We start from the raw sequence: 12,510 nt of genomic DNA, 5'->3' as shown, positions 1-12,510 counted from the left end.
CTACTAAGAGACAAACTTCGCTAATTTAGATAACAGTTATTATTAATGTATATATCTACTCCTCAGATCAATGATGTACCCGAAGTCGATAGTTTCATCATTACTAACCGTCTGGGTAACTTCTTGCGTTGCTTTCAAAGGAGAACCAGCTCTCGAGACATTTACAAGCAAAGGACCTCAACCACTCAAAGACTCAATTGTGAGCATAGGATCACAATTATACAATACTGCATCACTAAGTTCCAGTTCGCCGTCAATCAAGGACAGGATTGTCAACATCGGCATGTCTTCAATCGCCGCTTCACATGTAACTGAAGACTCACCGTTCTGTAAAAAGGAGAATTTCTCTCTTGTCTGCGATTACACCCACTTTTCTGAGGTAAGATAAAAAAAAATAAAAAAAAAAAAGAGTTTAAAACCTATTGCCAAAATAATGTATAATGAAGAGGACACTAAGTAAGCAGCAAAATTTTCTTATTTTAAAGGACTCACTCCATAGTGCACTTGAGAAAGTAACACGATTCTCTAAGATATGAAGTAAAATAAACTTTTTTTTTTTATTTATAAAGCAATAAGGTATTTGAATATGTTCTAGAGGATGTTACCCGATTCTGTTATTGGCTTGAATGAACCGGTGTTTTATGAGAAAAGATAAATTCTGAGAATTCAAATAAAAAAACTTAACCCTGAGTACATTAAAACTAGACGCTAAAGTAACTGTTCGAAAATGCATTGTCTGCAAAAATAGTTTGCCTGCCTGACATGAAGAAAAATTTCCACCCAAACATCTGCACTCTACCCACATATAACGGAGTATCTTACTGAAACCTGTGACCGTTTCAAAAAAATGGAGTTTTGTCCTCATTTATCCTCAACTTGTTGCTTGAAGTTGCTTTTGATCGAAATCATCAAGGCAATTAAAAAAATATTGGATGGCAGAGAGAGAGAGAGAGAGAGAGAGAGAAGAGAGAGAGAGAGAGAGTGAGTGTCTTAAAGACACTGAATTTGATTTGGCTTCTCATCTAAACATTCAGACAAGACCCAAAGTAATTTTATTGATTATTATGGATCGTGTCTGAATATCTGGAAGAGAATGCCGTCTAATTCAGTGATTGCAAGACGTCTCTCTCTCTCTCTCTCTCTCTCTCTCTCTCTCTCTCTCTGCCATCCAATATTTTTTTAATAGCATATTGATGAAATTTTCATTAAACCACTCATTTCTACTAATGTTTTTTTGCCCGCAAGTTGCTTCTAATTTGTCTTGGAGAGATATCGGTATTCGAATCATTTTGAACTTCGGTCACTTTTAATGGTGTTCTAGGATATCTTACTTCTATCACTTATATCTTACATTCATAACTCATCCATGCTTAGAAAACTGAAGAGGAAGCCGTGCATACCAACAAAGGGATTTTTCAGGAAATTCGGATTCAATCAGATTTTTTTATTTCTTTTCAGGTGATATTTTCTTTTTACTTAACAACAAAAGGGAGAACAAGGAATCCTTTTATAAACTTTAAGAGACTTGGACAGCTCTGTCTTTGTGTCCTATTATCCAGACTTTTCAATAGTTTCTAAGAAACATAGTTTATAATGTATTCGACCGTAAGTAACAGTTAGAAGACATCTTAAAAAGGAATTAAATATTTAAGAAAGAAACTAAAAGCAAAAGATAAGGTAACTGTGATAAAATGTATATACACTTAGAAATTATCCTAAATGTTATGCGCATTTCCTTTGGAACAAAGAAAAGCATGGAAATAAGTAACAATATATAACCATGAAAAAATGAAACCCAAGACACATTGATCCATCTTTTGTTATCTGGGTCCCAAACCCTTGCCTTTCATTTCTCTCATCCCCTCCCCCGAGAAAAAAAATGCCCTCTAAGTAACAGGGTCTTTAATATTTTTCTTTCTGATTGACTTGCAGATCAGTTGCTACACAAGGAAAGAAGTTCATAGAGATTTCATTTTAATTTTCTCGTATGTTAAGTTAAATTTGCACTTATTCTCTTCCATTGTTCTTTAAAAAGTAAAAAAAAAAAAATATATATTGTTCATGAGTCCCATTGTTTCGCCAAAACACTACAACATCAAATCTAGATTACTGCAAGAGTTATCACATATCTCATCAATATTACGTCAAACTTTTTACGATATTCATGTAGTATTTGAAAAAGTATGAATACAGCAAATCTGTCGAACTGATACTCGGCAGATTTGCTGTCGAAAAATTCATTTGTCCTTATGCAAAGTTGACCCAAGTTCATAAAAAAAAAAAAGTTTAGAGCTTGCTCATAACGAACTACATAAAAAAGTTCATTTGGTTCTTTAGGAATTTTATAATCCAATTTCAATATATAAATTCCGTTTTTGCATTTTAATTGGCTTCTTTACTTACAGGTTATTCACCTGCATAATGCTTCAGCTGAAATAGCCAGCATTACTATTAAAGGTGGGAGAGAACTCAGACTCCGTGACAATATCTGTGTCAACATTTCCTTAATTCTGGCAAATAATGTACAGCTACAACCAGGATTTAAAGAGCTTTGTGAAAAGGACGTATCCTTTGAACTGGTGACATCAGCCATTGACCAGTTGCCTGCAAATGTAAATTACGTCACCATCAAGGATTCGGAACTAGCTTCATTAAATGCTAACTCTAACCTGAAGTCAGTTATATTTGTAAGTTCTAGAATAAGAAGTGTCAGTATTTCTAAGGCGCATTCCAAATTACAAAGCATAGTATTGTTTAATACATCTGTAGACAATTTTCAGATCTTACATTTAAGTGGGAACTATCTGTTTAAAAAAGATTCAGACATCAACATCACTGATAGAAATTGCTTTTTACTCACAAAACGTGATAAAGCTAATGTAAATACACAATTTTATCCTGTGAATTCAAGTTTTATGCTCCAAGACACCAACGTAGGCACATCAACCCCTGATTCTGAAGACAGCACAGTTGTGAAAATTCAAAAGGAAAACAATAACCAGATATGTTCTGAATCCAACAGTTATTTTATTGGTTTTATTGTGTGTTTGATTCTTTTGTTGATTTTAATCTGTATGACACTTCCTTATGTCACATATTTAAGGAAAATGATTCATCACATAGACAGGCAGTTATCAAATCCAGATCTTTACGATTACAGGAAAGATAACAGTTTCCTTAAAGAGCAGTTGATATATCAGGAGCACGAAGTGTCCCATGAAATTCAAGCTGAGAAAACGCAGTCTTTGCTGGAGAAACAAAGGGACCAGTTTCAGCATATCCTAGAAACTGTTGAAGAAACGAGCGAAAAGCTTACATCAGTACTAAAAGCAGAAACAATGAAGCACCAGCATGATGGCAGTCAAATTACATCAAACTGTGAAAGAGAATTAGGAAAGTTAATGCAGATGTGGCACCAGAAGAAAGTGGAGTTCGAAAAGTCCAAAATTATTGAAATGGAAAATTTAGAATTACAGTATGAAGAAGAGTTCAACAATCCAACGATGCTATTTTGGGATAGAATCAAAGATGTCCTGGAAAAGACAAAAACCCTTAATAAAGAACTGATAGAGGAAAGATATGCTCATTGGTTGTTCGCTGAAAGACTGAATGACGATTTACCAAAATTGCAAGAAAGGGCCGATAAAGTTCTACTCAATAAGGATTTCATAACAAAAATTACCGCAGCCATTAAAGACTATCTTAATAATTGGCCTCGTATCTTGAATTTAGCCAGAGAAATTATTGCTATGCCAAGCAGTGGGGAAAATCTTTTCAGTCTTTTAGGAAGTCTACTTACATTGCACCAGTCAGTTTTAGAACAGAATTTTGACCGGCAAATTAGTGACCAAGATGACAAGTATCTTTCTGATATCGAAAAGCAAAAAAGTGAGATGTCAAGAACCCATTCTATTTTAGAATCAAGTATAAATGAAGAGAAGGAGCACATGCTGAAGCAAATGTCCAAAGATTTAGAATCCAAGTTAACATGGACAAAGAAGTACGTAGATGAAGTAGAAAACTTGTATAGCATTAGAAGCCAATTACTAGATGCTAAACTTGAATTTGAATTAAAAAAGGCTGAACGCAAACATTCAGAACCTCAAGTGAAATTATTGCACCTTGATGTCATATTAACAATTCAGAAGAACTACATGAAGAGTCTTGAAAACATGATTCATATTTCAGTTGAATCTTTGAATGCTTGCGTAAAAACTGTTTTCCTGGGACTGGATGACGTTGACAACAATGAACAGATGCCCTCCCCTGTTTTATCTCTATTACATGGAAAACCAATAATTAGAAAACAAAAAATAAGAAGCTTATTTGAGGACAGGTATGCGCAAGCTTGAATTTAGTATTTTCAACCCTTTGAGTAACACATCTATTTTTAAAAGAATTAGAGGGATGTTCTGTTAAACTAAATTGTTTAGCAGAAATAGCTTAGCCACAGTTGTTATATGAATTCATGTTTTATCGTTAGCAAAATTCATAGCACGTCCCTAACGTAAATACTCGCCATGCATCAAAACTTTTAATTCTCTCGATATTAAATGTAGGCTTTCTTTCTTAGATATCAAATAAGTATGTCATCGTAATCTATGAAAACAGTCTTATCCATTGTTACTTGCCTTTGCAGATATCATTAATCCATCAACGAATACTTTTTAATCAGTCCTTCATGGTGTGGATCTTTCATAAAAGATGACATACATTTTGGGATAATGGCGAGAAAAGTGAAAGCTTTCCTTTCATAAGTTTTGTTGAAACCAGCAGGACTCTACGGTTGGAAAGGGAATGAAATATACTTACTAAGGGATTCAGAGCCGTTGAAACACGGTTTTTCGGCAACACCTTTTTAACAAGCATCGGAAAAAGGTGAAAGTTGGCAAGTGTATATTTTATAAAACCCTACCTAATTTTTGCAAGTATTATTTAGTATCTAAGTTCAATGGTTCTGGTACTCATCAGAGTAAAAAGTGTGTTTCCTATGCCAGAGCCATCAAAAGCGCAGGTAAGGGTTTTGAACACAATAGTAACGTTAACCTATGACGTCATGAGGCTCCACCCACAGTCAAAAGAAGTTTACATATGGCGAAAACGTCTCTTCACCGTGGCTCTTCCCACTTGCCGATGACATATTCACCAGTTAATATTAATACCCATCCTAGGCTTCAGTGATATCAATGATGGCGAGCAGGATTTGTCATCGTCCCCTTGATTGCATTATCATTCTCAATAATTTTATTATTATTATTATTATTATTATTATTATTATTATTATTATTATTATTATTATTATTATTATTTTGTGGAGGTTTCATCGCAACTTCCACAGCAGTTGTTGGGACTAAGTTGTTAGCTTGGAATTCTTCCATTTTCTTGATATTCGTATTGTTTCTTCTTTACGAATAATTCAATGTATGTAATTCATTTATTAGATCTACATCTATTTAGGGCGGGAATAGAAAAAGACACTGCGTTTGGTTTTACATCGGGTTTCGACACTATAACCTTTTATTTGCAGCAAGCCAGGAGCGGTCACTAGAAGTAGAATTCAAATGTGAAGCAATGATACCTCATTTCCCTCAATTGTTAGAGGTGTAAAAGTCAACGCCATTGTTTTATTTCAGTTAATGTAACCCATTGCTATCTTTCTTTGTTTTTATATTCATATCATACAGCACCCTAAACAGCCCTCGTATACTCGCTGCAAATAAAAGGTAATGGTAGGAGTCAAGATTTTGAGGGCAAGCTATTATTTACCTGTTTAATATCAATCAAATGTAACACGATTTATACTGATATGCATGGAAAGGAAAATATATTAAAATCAGTTTGAATAAGGAACATATCGTTATAATCATTGTGTTAATAAATATGTTTTAGATGTACAAATAAAACGTCTAACACTATACATAATTTATTTACAAAATGTCTTCATTGTCACTCGAGAAAGAGGTCATCATCCCCGTTCTCATCGTCGCTACCAATGTCAGTGATGACTGGTTCCACGCTCTCATGGATATTGTCCGACTTCCAGTACTCCTTAAAATGATGGGAATGTGTAACAGCCTCTGGGGTGGTCAAGTAACTATTACCCACTGTAGAAATAATTACCTATTCACACTATAGTAAATCTTGCCACTGGCCTTCTCGCTTGTATACAAAGTGTAAAGCTGTAGGACAAATGCAGTCTTGCAACCACGGGGACAATTCCATATACTGCTGGCCATTATCGAATTTGTTAAAGCCTAGACTGTGTAACTAGATCCATTCACCACCTGCCAGGTGGATGGGTGGAGCCTCATGACGTCAAATTATGTTTACGTCACGAATGGTTTAGGATCTTTGTTTGTGATTTTCTTGGGGTCGGTATCAGCGACTTCATTTGACTCTATAAATATCAAAACTATTGAACTTAGGTACTAAATAATGCTTGCAAAAATTAGGTAGGATGTTAATATGCACTTGCTAACTTTAACCTTATCCGATGCTTTGATAAAAAGGTGTTGCTGAAAAACTGTTTCATCAGCTCTGAATCGCATAGCAGTTCCTAAAATGGTGGGCAACTTCCATCTTGGCTATTTATATGAGAACATGAAAACCACATCGCTTCAAATCCACTTTGGCTTAAAATTCTCCCATTTTCTACCTGCCCTTATCATTTGGCAAAAACATGGGCACATACACTTGCGTTATTCAACGCATCCATCTGTAGCTTCACCTCTTCCGCTGAGTTCCTTGAACTTGTCTGTAACAATAATTCCATGGGCACCATCGCCTTCATGAGCACTCCCATAGACCGGACTATCAATTACAACCTGAAAAAGGTGCATGAGTACCGCTCCACCCATTCTATCAACATCCTGAAGAAGATCCTTCAGATTCTATTTGGCATCTTTACCAAGGAGGCCACTTCCAGATGTCCGATGATCATGATGTACCTGTGGATTTATGACCTTGCAATGGGCTTTCTCCTTAGGGTGCTCTTGGCAAATTTTTCTTGAGCTGTAGCGAAGGGGAGACCACCAAGGAATTGAACGCACTTAGCGTCAACTACGGGTATACTGAAGACACTGCAGAGCCAAGACAAACAAATTACAGTGGCTCAAAGACACATCCGAAGCTAGATTTGGTCTATTAATAACAAAATTCTCTTCCTAGACGTCCTCTTGAACTTTTACAAGGAATATACTGACACCACAGACCACCAAAGGCCACCAAATCTAGGCATTATCTCACCGGTGCTGGAGAGCCCTCCTGCACCTACCAGACCTCCAGCAGCTGTATGGCCAGTGCCCATAAGGAGCTTGGGGCAGCAGCCCAGCAGCTCATCGACAACTACTCTACCAACAGTATTTTTGTGAGCGTCATAAGGAAGTTAATATGATCCGAGAAATTATGACAACGATAGCAACGACAGCAAAATAATATTCGAGCTCAACGAAAAGAAAACGGTCTACATTGAATATGAAAGACTAAAAAGAATAGTAAACGTCAGCATCTATCCAGCTGGTAGCCCAGGAGAAAGATATTGTAATTTATAAAAAAAAACTCCTATCTCCTTCTCAGGTTCAATGTTGCATCCGTCCAGCCAAATTCCAGAGATCCAACCCGATATAGAAACATACCTACGTAACTATACAGGGCAACACCTCGCCTTTGCTTGTCACATTCCAACCCGACCATTGATGCATTCACTGGGTTGCTCAATTTAGTGATTTGTTATTCCCATTCGAGGGCTGATTAACAAAAGTGTCATCGTCTCATGCCATGCGGGTTTTATACTTTGTCTCTGTTGAGAATGATCCTGGTTGATTTGGTGGAAATGGCCACGCAAATGAAAATATAATAAATCTTCAATACGTTATACTTTTCAAGTGATTATTTGCGTACACTTTAGAATACAAAATGAAGATTAAGTCTTTTCGTCAGCTTGGAAGAGCAAAAGAGGGAATCTTCAGTTGTCAACCTGTTATAGATAGCGACAGGTTCGTATCTCGGACGGGGTAGTTAAAAACCTGTTAAGTCTCTGCTTACTTACAGAGATGATATTGTATTTAATAGCTACCTCCATCCAAAGACTTGCTAACATGCCTAAGGATAATTCTTTTTTGTAATTACCCCATTCAAATGATGATGGAGCATGGTGAATATATATATAAAGAGAGAGAGAGAGAGAGAGAGAGAGAGAGAGAGAGAGAGAGAGAGAGAGAGATAAATTAATTTTTACCTTATCTTTTTAAAGGACCTCCGATATGTTGCCAGATATTGTTGATACCTTTTTCCAGTTTTGTCCCCCAGTTTTCAGTGATAATATTTTTATAATGATATTGTCTAATCTATTCAAGATTCTCATTATTCCTGTCGTCAGTCAATCATTAACATCAATATTAGCCTTAAGGAGCAGAAGTATTCTCATGAATTTCATTAAAATTACCTATTGGAAATGTTATTATTCGCTTATGTACAAACATAAAGTACATAATTTTTCAGAAGTAAAGTTTCTGTGATACATTAGGATTATTATTTGCTTACTGTATATAGTGTAGAAATTTGGTAAAAAAAAAAATAAAAATAAATGTAAATTTCCATTTCCCTTAATTCTTTCACCAGTAAGAATGTCATTATTTCTATATCTTAATACAACTAGTAATTATGAATTTACTGAACAAATTATCACAAAATAATGATTTGTTACAATGAGCAATGAACATCGACTTCAAAGGAATTCTCACATAATATATTATTTGATCTATCTTATGTTGGAACATATTGCGTGCGACCCGACAATTCTTTCCCTTATTACTGCTGATCACAGTCGCCTTTCCTGAATGATACTTGTATGCTGTGATGACCCGGCAGAAAGGACGTAGCAGCTTCTGATGTCGGACAGCGTCATTATTATCCTCTCCAGATGCTTGATATTGTCTGTCTGGTGATTAATGATCTTCTCCTGAAGGACACTCTTCTGATTTACCTGGGAAAATTCTAATAGAGCTTCTTTCTGACGTAGTTCTCGTGATGCAAAAGATATTTCTTCTTGTATTAGCGACAGTCTAAGAGCTTTATCACGACCGTAAACTTCAGCGTCTTCTTCTTCAGTTCTTTTAACGAGATCGGATCTCTCCTCGGCGCACGCGTTTATGGCCCCGACTTTTGCTTTGTAGCTTGTTTCTAAATCACTGAGTATTATCTCGTGTTCTTCATTGCATTGTAGGATGAATCGCTCTAACTTTTCAGCCAGTTGATTCACCGACTCCAGTGACTTTGAAAGTAGATTTCGGACAAAATATATCAAGTCAGGCGACTTGTTCTTTTCCTCTTGAAGTTCATCGTCCCATTTGATGATAGTCATTTTAATCATTTTTGTCAAATCTTCCACTAATCTGTTGTTACATTCGACTATTATATCTTTGTATTTCAGTTTTAAGTCATTCCCACAATTCTGAAGGCTGAATGAATGGTTATGGTATTGCTTTTCAATTAACTGCCTTATGGTATGGTTTACGCGTTCCATCAGAGCTGTATGCTTGTCAGCTTTACTTCTCCTCTTGCTCTGCAAGTCTCTCAACTCTAGGAGTTTTATATTTTCCATCACGAACTCATCAAATTCTTCTTTATTGCGAGTATCGAGAGCTGCCTGCATTTCTGATTTGATATCATCCATATCTTCAAGGTAAAGAGCTTTCGTGATGTCGTATAATTTCAAAAGCTCGTCTTCGAAGTCATCAACCACGTCAGAGGAACACTGACTTTTGTCAGTGTTGTCTGGAAGCAACGGAACAGTGTGACTGACGATCTGTCTATGAGGAACCATTACTGTGTGGGGATCAGTGAAGGTTGAAGAAATGGTATGTATTATCATTCTTCTTTTGACAACGACTTGAAGAAGAAAAAGTAATACCATAATAATGAAAAGGACAAGGAAAGATACGAAGGCCTTAAAATAAACATTTACCGCATGCTCTTGGTTTGCAGAAGGGGTATTATGATGACTGTTCCAAGAAAAAAATTCCGTAAAGTAATCCTTATGCGGCAGTGTTTTCAAGCCCAAACTACCTTCAAATCTGTTAAGCTCTATAGTGGAACTTGCAGTTAGCAAAACGCTGCCATTATGAACTAACATAACTGAAGTATTGTCTAAAATTAGATTACCCCCTTGGACAAGAACAGCTCTTTGGTAAATATGATCAATTTGAGAATTCTGAATAAATACCGTATAATTAGGATCTATTTTCAGACTTACTAAGTCATCAATAGTTGAATTATAAATCAAGCCAGATTGTCCACTACCTGTGTATCCTGTTATATTGAGTGTTTTAACATGGGAGTGATGAATAGCATATTCTCTGGCTACGTATGGGCCAAGAAAGTCAACCGTTGAATCTTTTATATATAATTCTCTTAATCCAAAGGGTATTATCGCCAGGTCTGAGTTATAAGTGGACAATTTACCACCTTTTTCACATTTACCATAGCAACCTGAGTGATATGGAATCAGCTCTTCTTGGACATCATCAATCTTGGTAATATTGTGTAATTCTAGGTTCTCACACAAAGGTATCCTAAGTAGGACTTCGTGGGCGTTGAATATTGCAGTACACGTGATGGAAGAATTAGCAGGATCTTCGTAGTGAACGTAAGACTGCAAGAAATAATCAAAGTTTTTATCATTGGCAATCAATTATATATATATATATATATATATATATATATATATATATATATATATATATATATATATATATATATATATATATATATATATATATATATATATATATATATATATATATATATATATATATATATATATATATATATATATATATATATATGCTTCATTTATTTTCTTAGTTTTGATTACTTAATGCGTTTTCGCAAGTTTATATCGGAGTAGTTCTTTTAGATTTGTGCGACGTATCCACCTTATAAAAAAAATTATTTTCATGAATGAAGATGCTTTACGTGCGCTAATCTCTTTGGTGAGGGAACTCGATGGCTTTCTTTAAACTTTAAACTTTTTGTCTTTCTTCCCCTAATCTTATGCTTCTTTTACTGCTATTTCAAAGAGCATTGTTCTCAAAAGTATTTTTATTTAAGGTCTTTTTACGCTCAAATATAACCAGTTTGCTCTATCTTTCATGTCCTTTATCTCTGGAATCCCGAACTCTCTAAATTTTGCGGTAGTTCTTGAATCATTTAACCTACTTCTGTCATTAAGTGCTCCATAATAAACTGAAACTCAGGACATTTGAAACATGAAGAAATTAGAATTTTTACAACTCCAAGGTATTCTTTCCGTCATCACTGACCAACGTGTTAGCAGAAAATATGGCCAACCGCGCCGTAAATTTCTCCATGTAAAATGAAAACTGGTGACCATCGAAATTTTGATTACATTTCTCAAAACATTTACTTTAACACTAGAAGATGTACCGATGAATTACATTTATAACATATTCAGTGTCTTATGAGTTTACAAACAATCAGTTTACAGTTCAAACAAGTGAATTTACTCAGTGCTAATAAAAATCAAAACGCCATCTTGTGTTATTTATTTTATTTCAAAAGAGTATTTCAAATTAAAATTTTTTATACATCATGACATCTCAAAAACAGTGTATATTCAAAGTAACACTGGCTGAATGGAGACGATAAATAATAACTTAAAATACTATGTATGACTTTCCTTCCCTCTCTCTCTCTCTCTCTCTCTCTCTCTCTCTCTCTCTCTCTCTCTCTCTCTCTCTCTCTCTCTCTCTCTTAATGCCACAATAATAAAGCAATAAAAATCTCTAAGATACATCCCTACATAAGATTTCTCCGATATCTTATCCCACAGTAGGTGAACAAAGACTATGTCCTTTTCAAGAGGTAATCAAAATATACAGAAATATCACATTTATTGAAGTAAAAAATAACTCATTTTAGTTGTACTGTATTTCCGTTTTTACTTGAATATCTCCTGTTGAATATTAACATGGAATAATTGATGGGAATATTTATCCATTTCCAGTACTATTTATGGAAATAAAATGAGAATTTATTCATGGTAGTAAGCTATTTTTTTTTCATGAAACTGAAGACACAACTAGAAAGATGTACAAATACAAAACATAGCATTTAATGTGTGCTTAGTGTCCATGGTGAACATTCCACAACAATACGGCTTCTAAAGCGATTTCATACCTTTCCTTTATTTCTGAAGTCGCAAACAAGGACATCATCTTGAAGTTCACATCCTGCAACGTCCGGAGATATAAAATATCCTTCTTTAGGATAGGCAAAGATAAGAACGGAAGACGATGCACACAGAACAAAACTCACAAGTGTTTTCATCATGCCACTGAAAAAAATAATCATAAAATACAAGTTTAGTGTCGAAGTGAAACATAAATACTTATACATCTATACTTTGCAAACTTTATATGCACAAACACTCATATGTATATATATATATATATATATATATATATATATATATATATATATATATATATA

General features: G+C 34.9%; 2 protein-coding genes across 2 annotated transcripts in view; one reads left to right on the top strand and one right to left on the bottom strand.

Moving 5' to 3' along the window:
- The window catches only part of LOC136843915 (coiled-coil domain-containing protein 18-like), a 30,298-nt gene extending 25,133 nt beyond the window's left edge, over positions 1-5,165 (top strand). Inside the window, exons 2-3 of the mRNA XM_067112830.1 lie at positions 67-379; positions 2,406-5,165. Coding sequence (XP_066968931.1) covers positions 67-379; positions 2,406-4,352 — 2,260 coding nt within the window. The 3' untranslated portion in view covers positions 4,353-5,165. The remainder of the gene's footprint in view (positions 1-66; positions 380-2,405) is intronic.
- Positions 5,166-8,428: 3,263 nt separating this feature from the next.
- Positions 8,429-12,404, bottom strand: LOC136843919 (uncharacterized). Its single transcript, XM_067112845.1, has 2 exons — positions 12,199-12,404; positions 8,429-10,651 (listed from the first exon to the last, which is right to left on the bottom strand). Exons 1-2 carry the CDS (start codon positions 12,370-12,372, stop codon positions 8,819-8,821), a joined length of 2,007 nt encoding a protein of 668 aa, XP_066968946.1. The 5' UTR covers positions 12,373-12,404; the 3' UTR covers positions 8,429-8,818.
- Positions 12,405-12,510: the final 106 nt, after the last annotated feature.

Source organism: Macrobrachium rosenbergii, chromosome 2 (genome assembly GCF_040412425.1).
Source record: "Macrobrachium rosenbergii isolate ZJJX-2024 chromosome 2, ASM4041242v1, whole genome shotgun sequence".
In the NCBI taxonomy this organism is placed as follows: domain Eukaryota; kingdom Metazoa; phylum Arthropoda; class Malacostraca; order Decapoda; family Palaemonidae; genus Macrobrachium; species Macrobrachium rosenbergii.
This window is presented reverse-complemented; position numbering and strand designations above follow the sequence as displayed.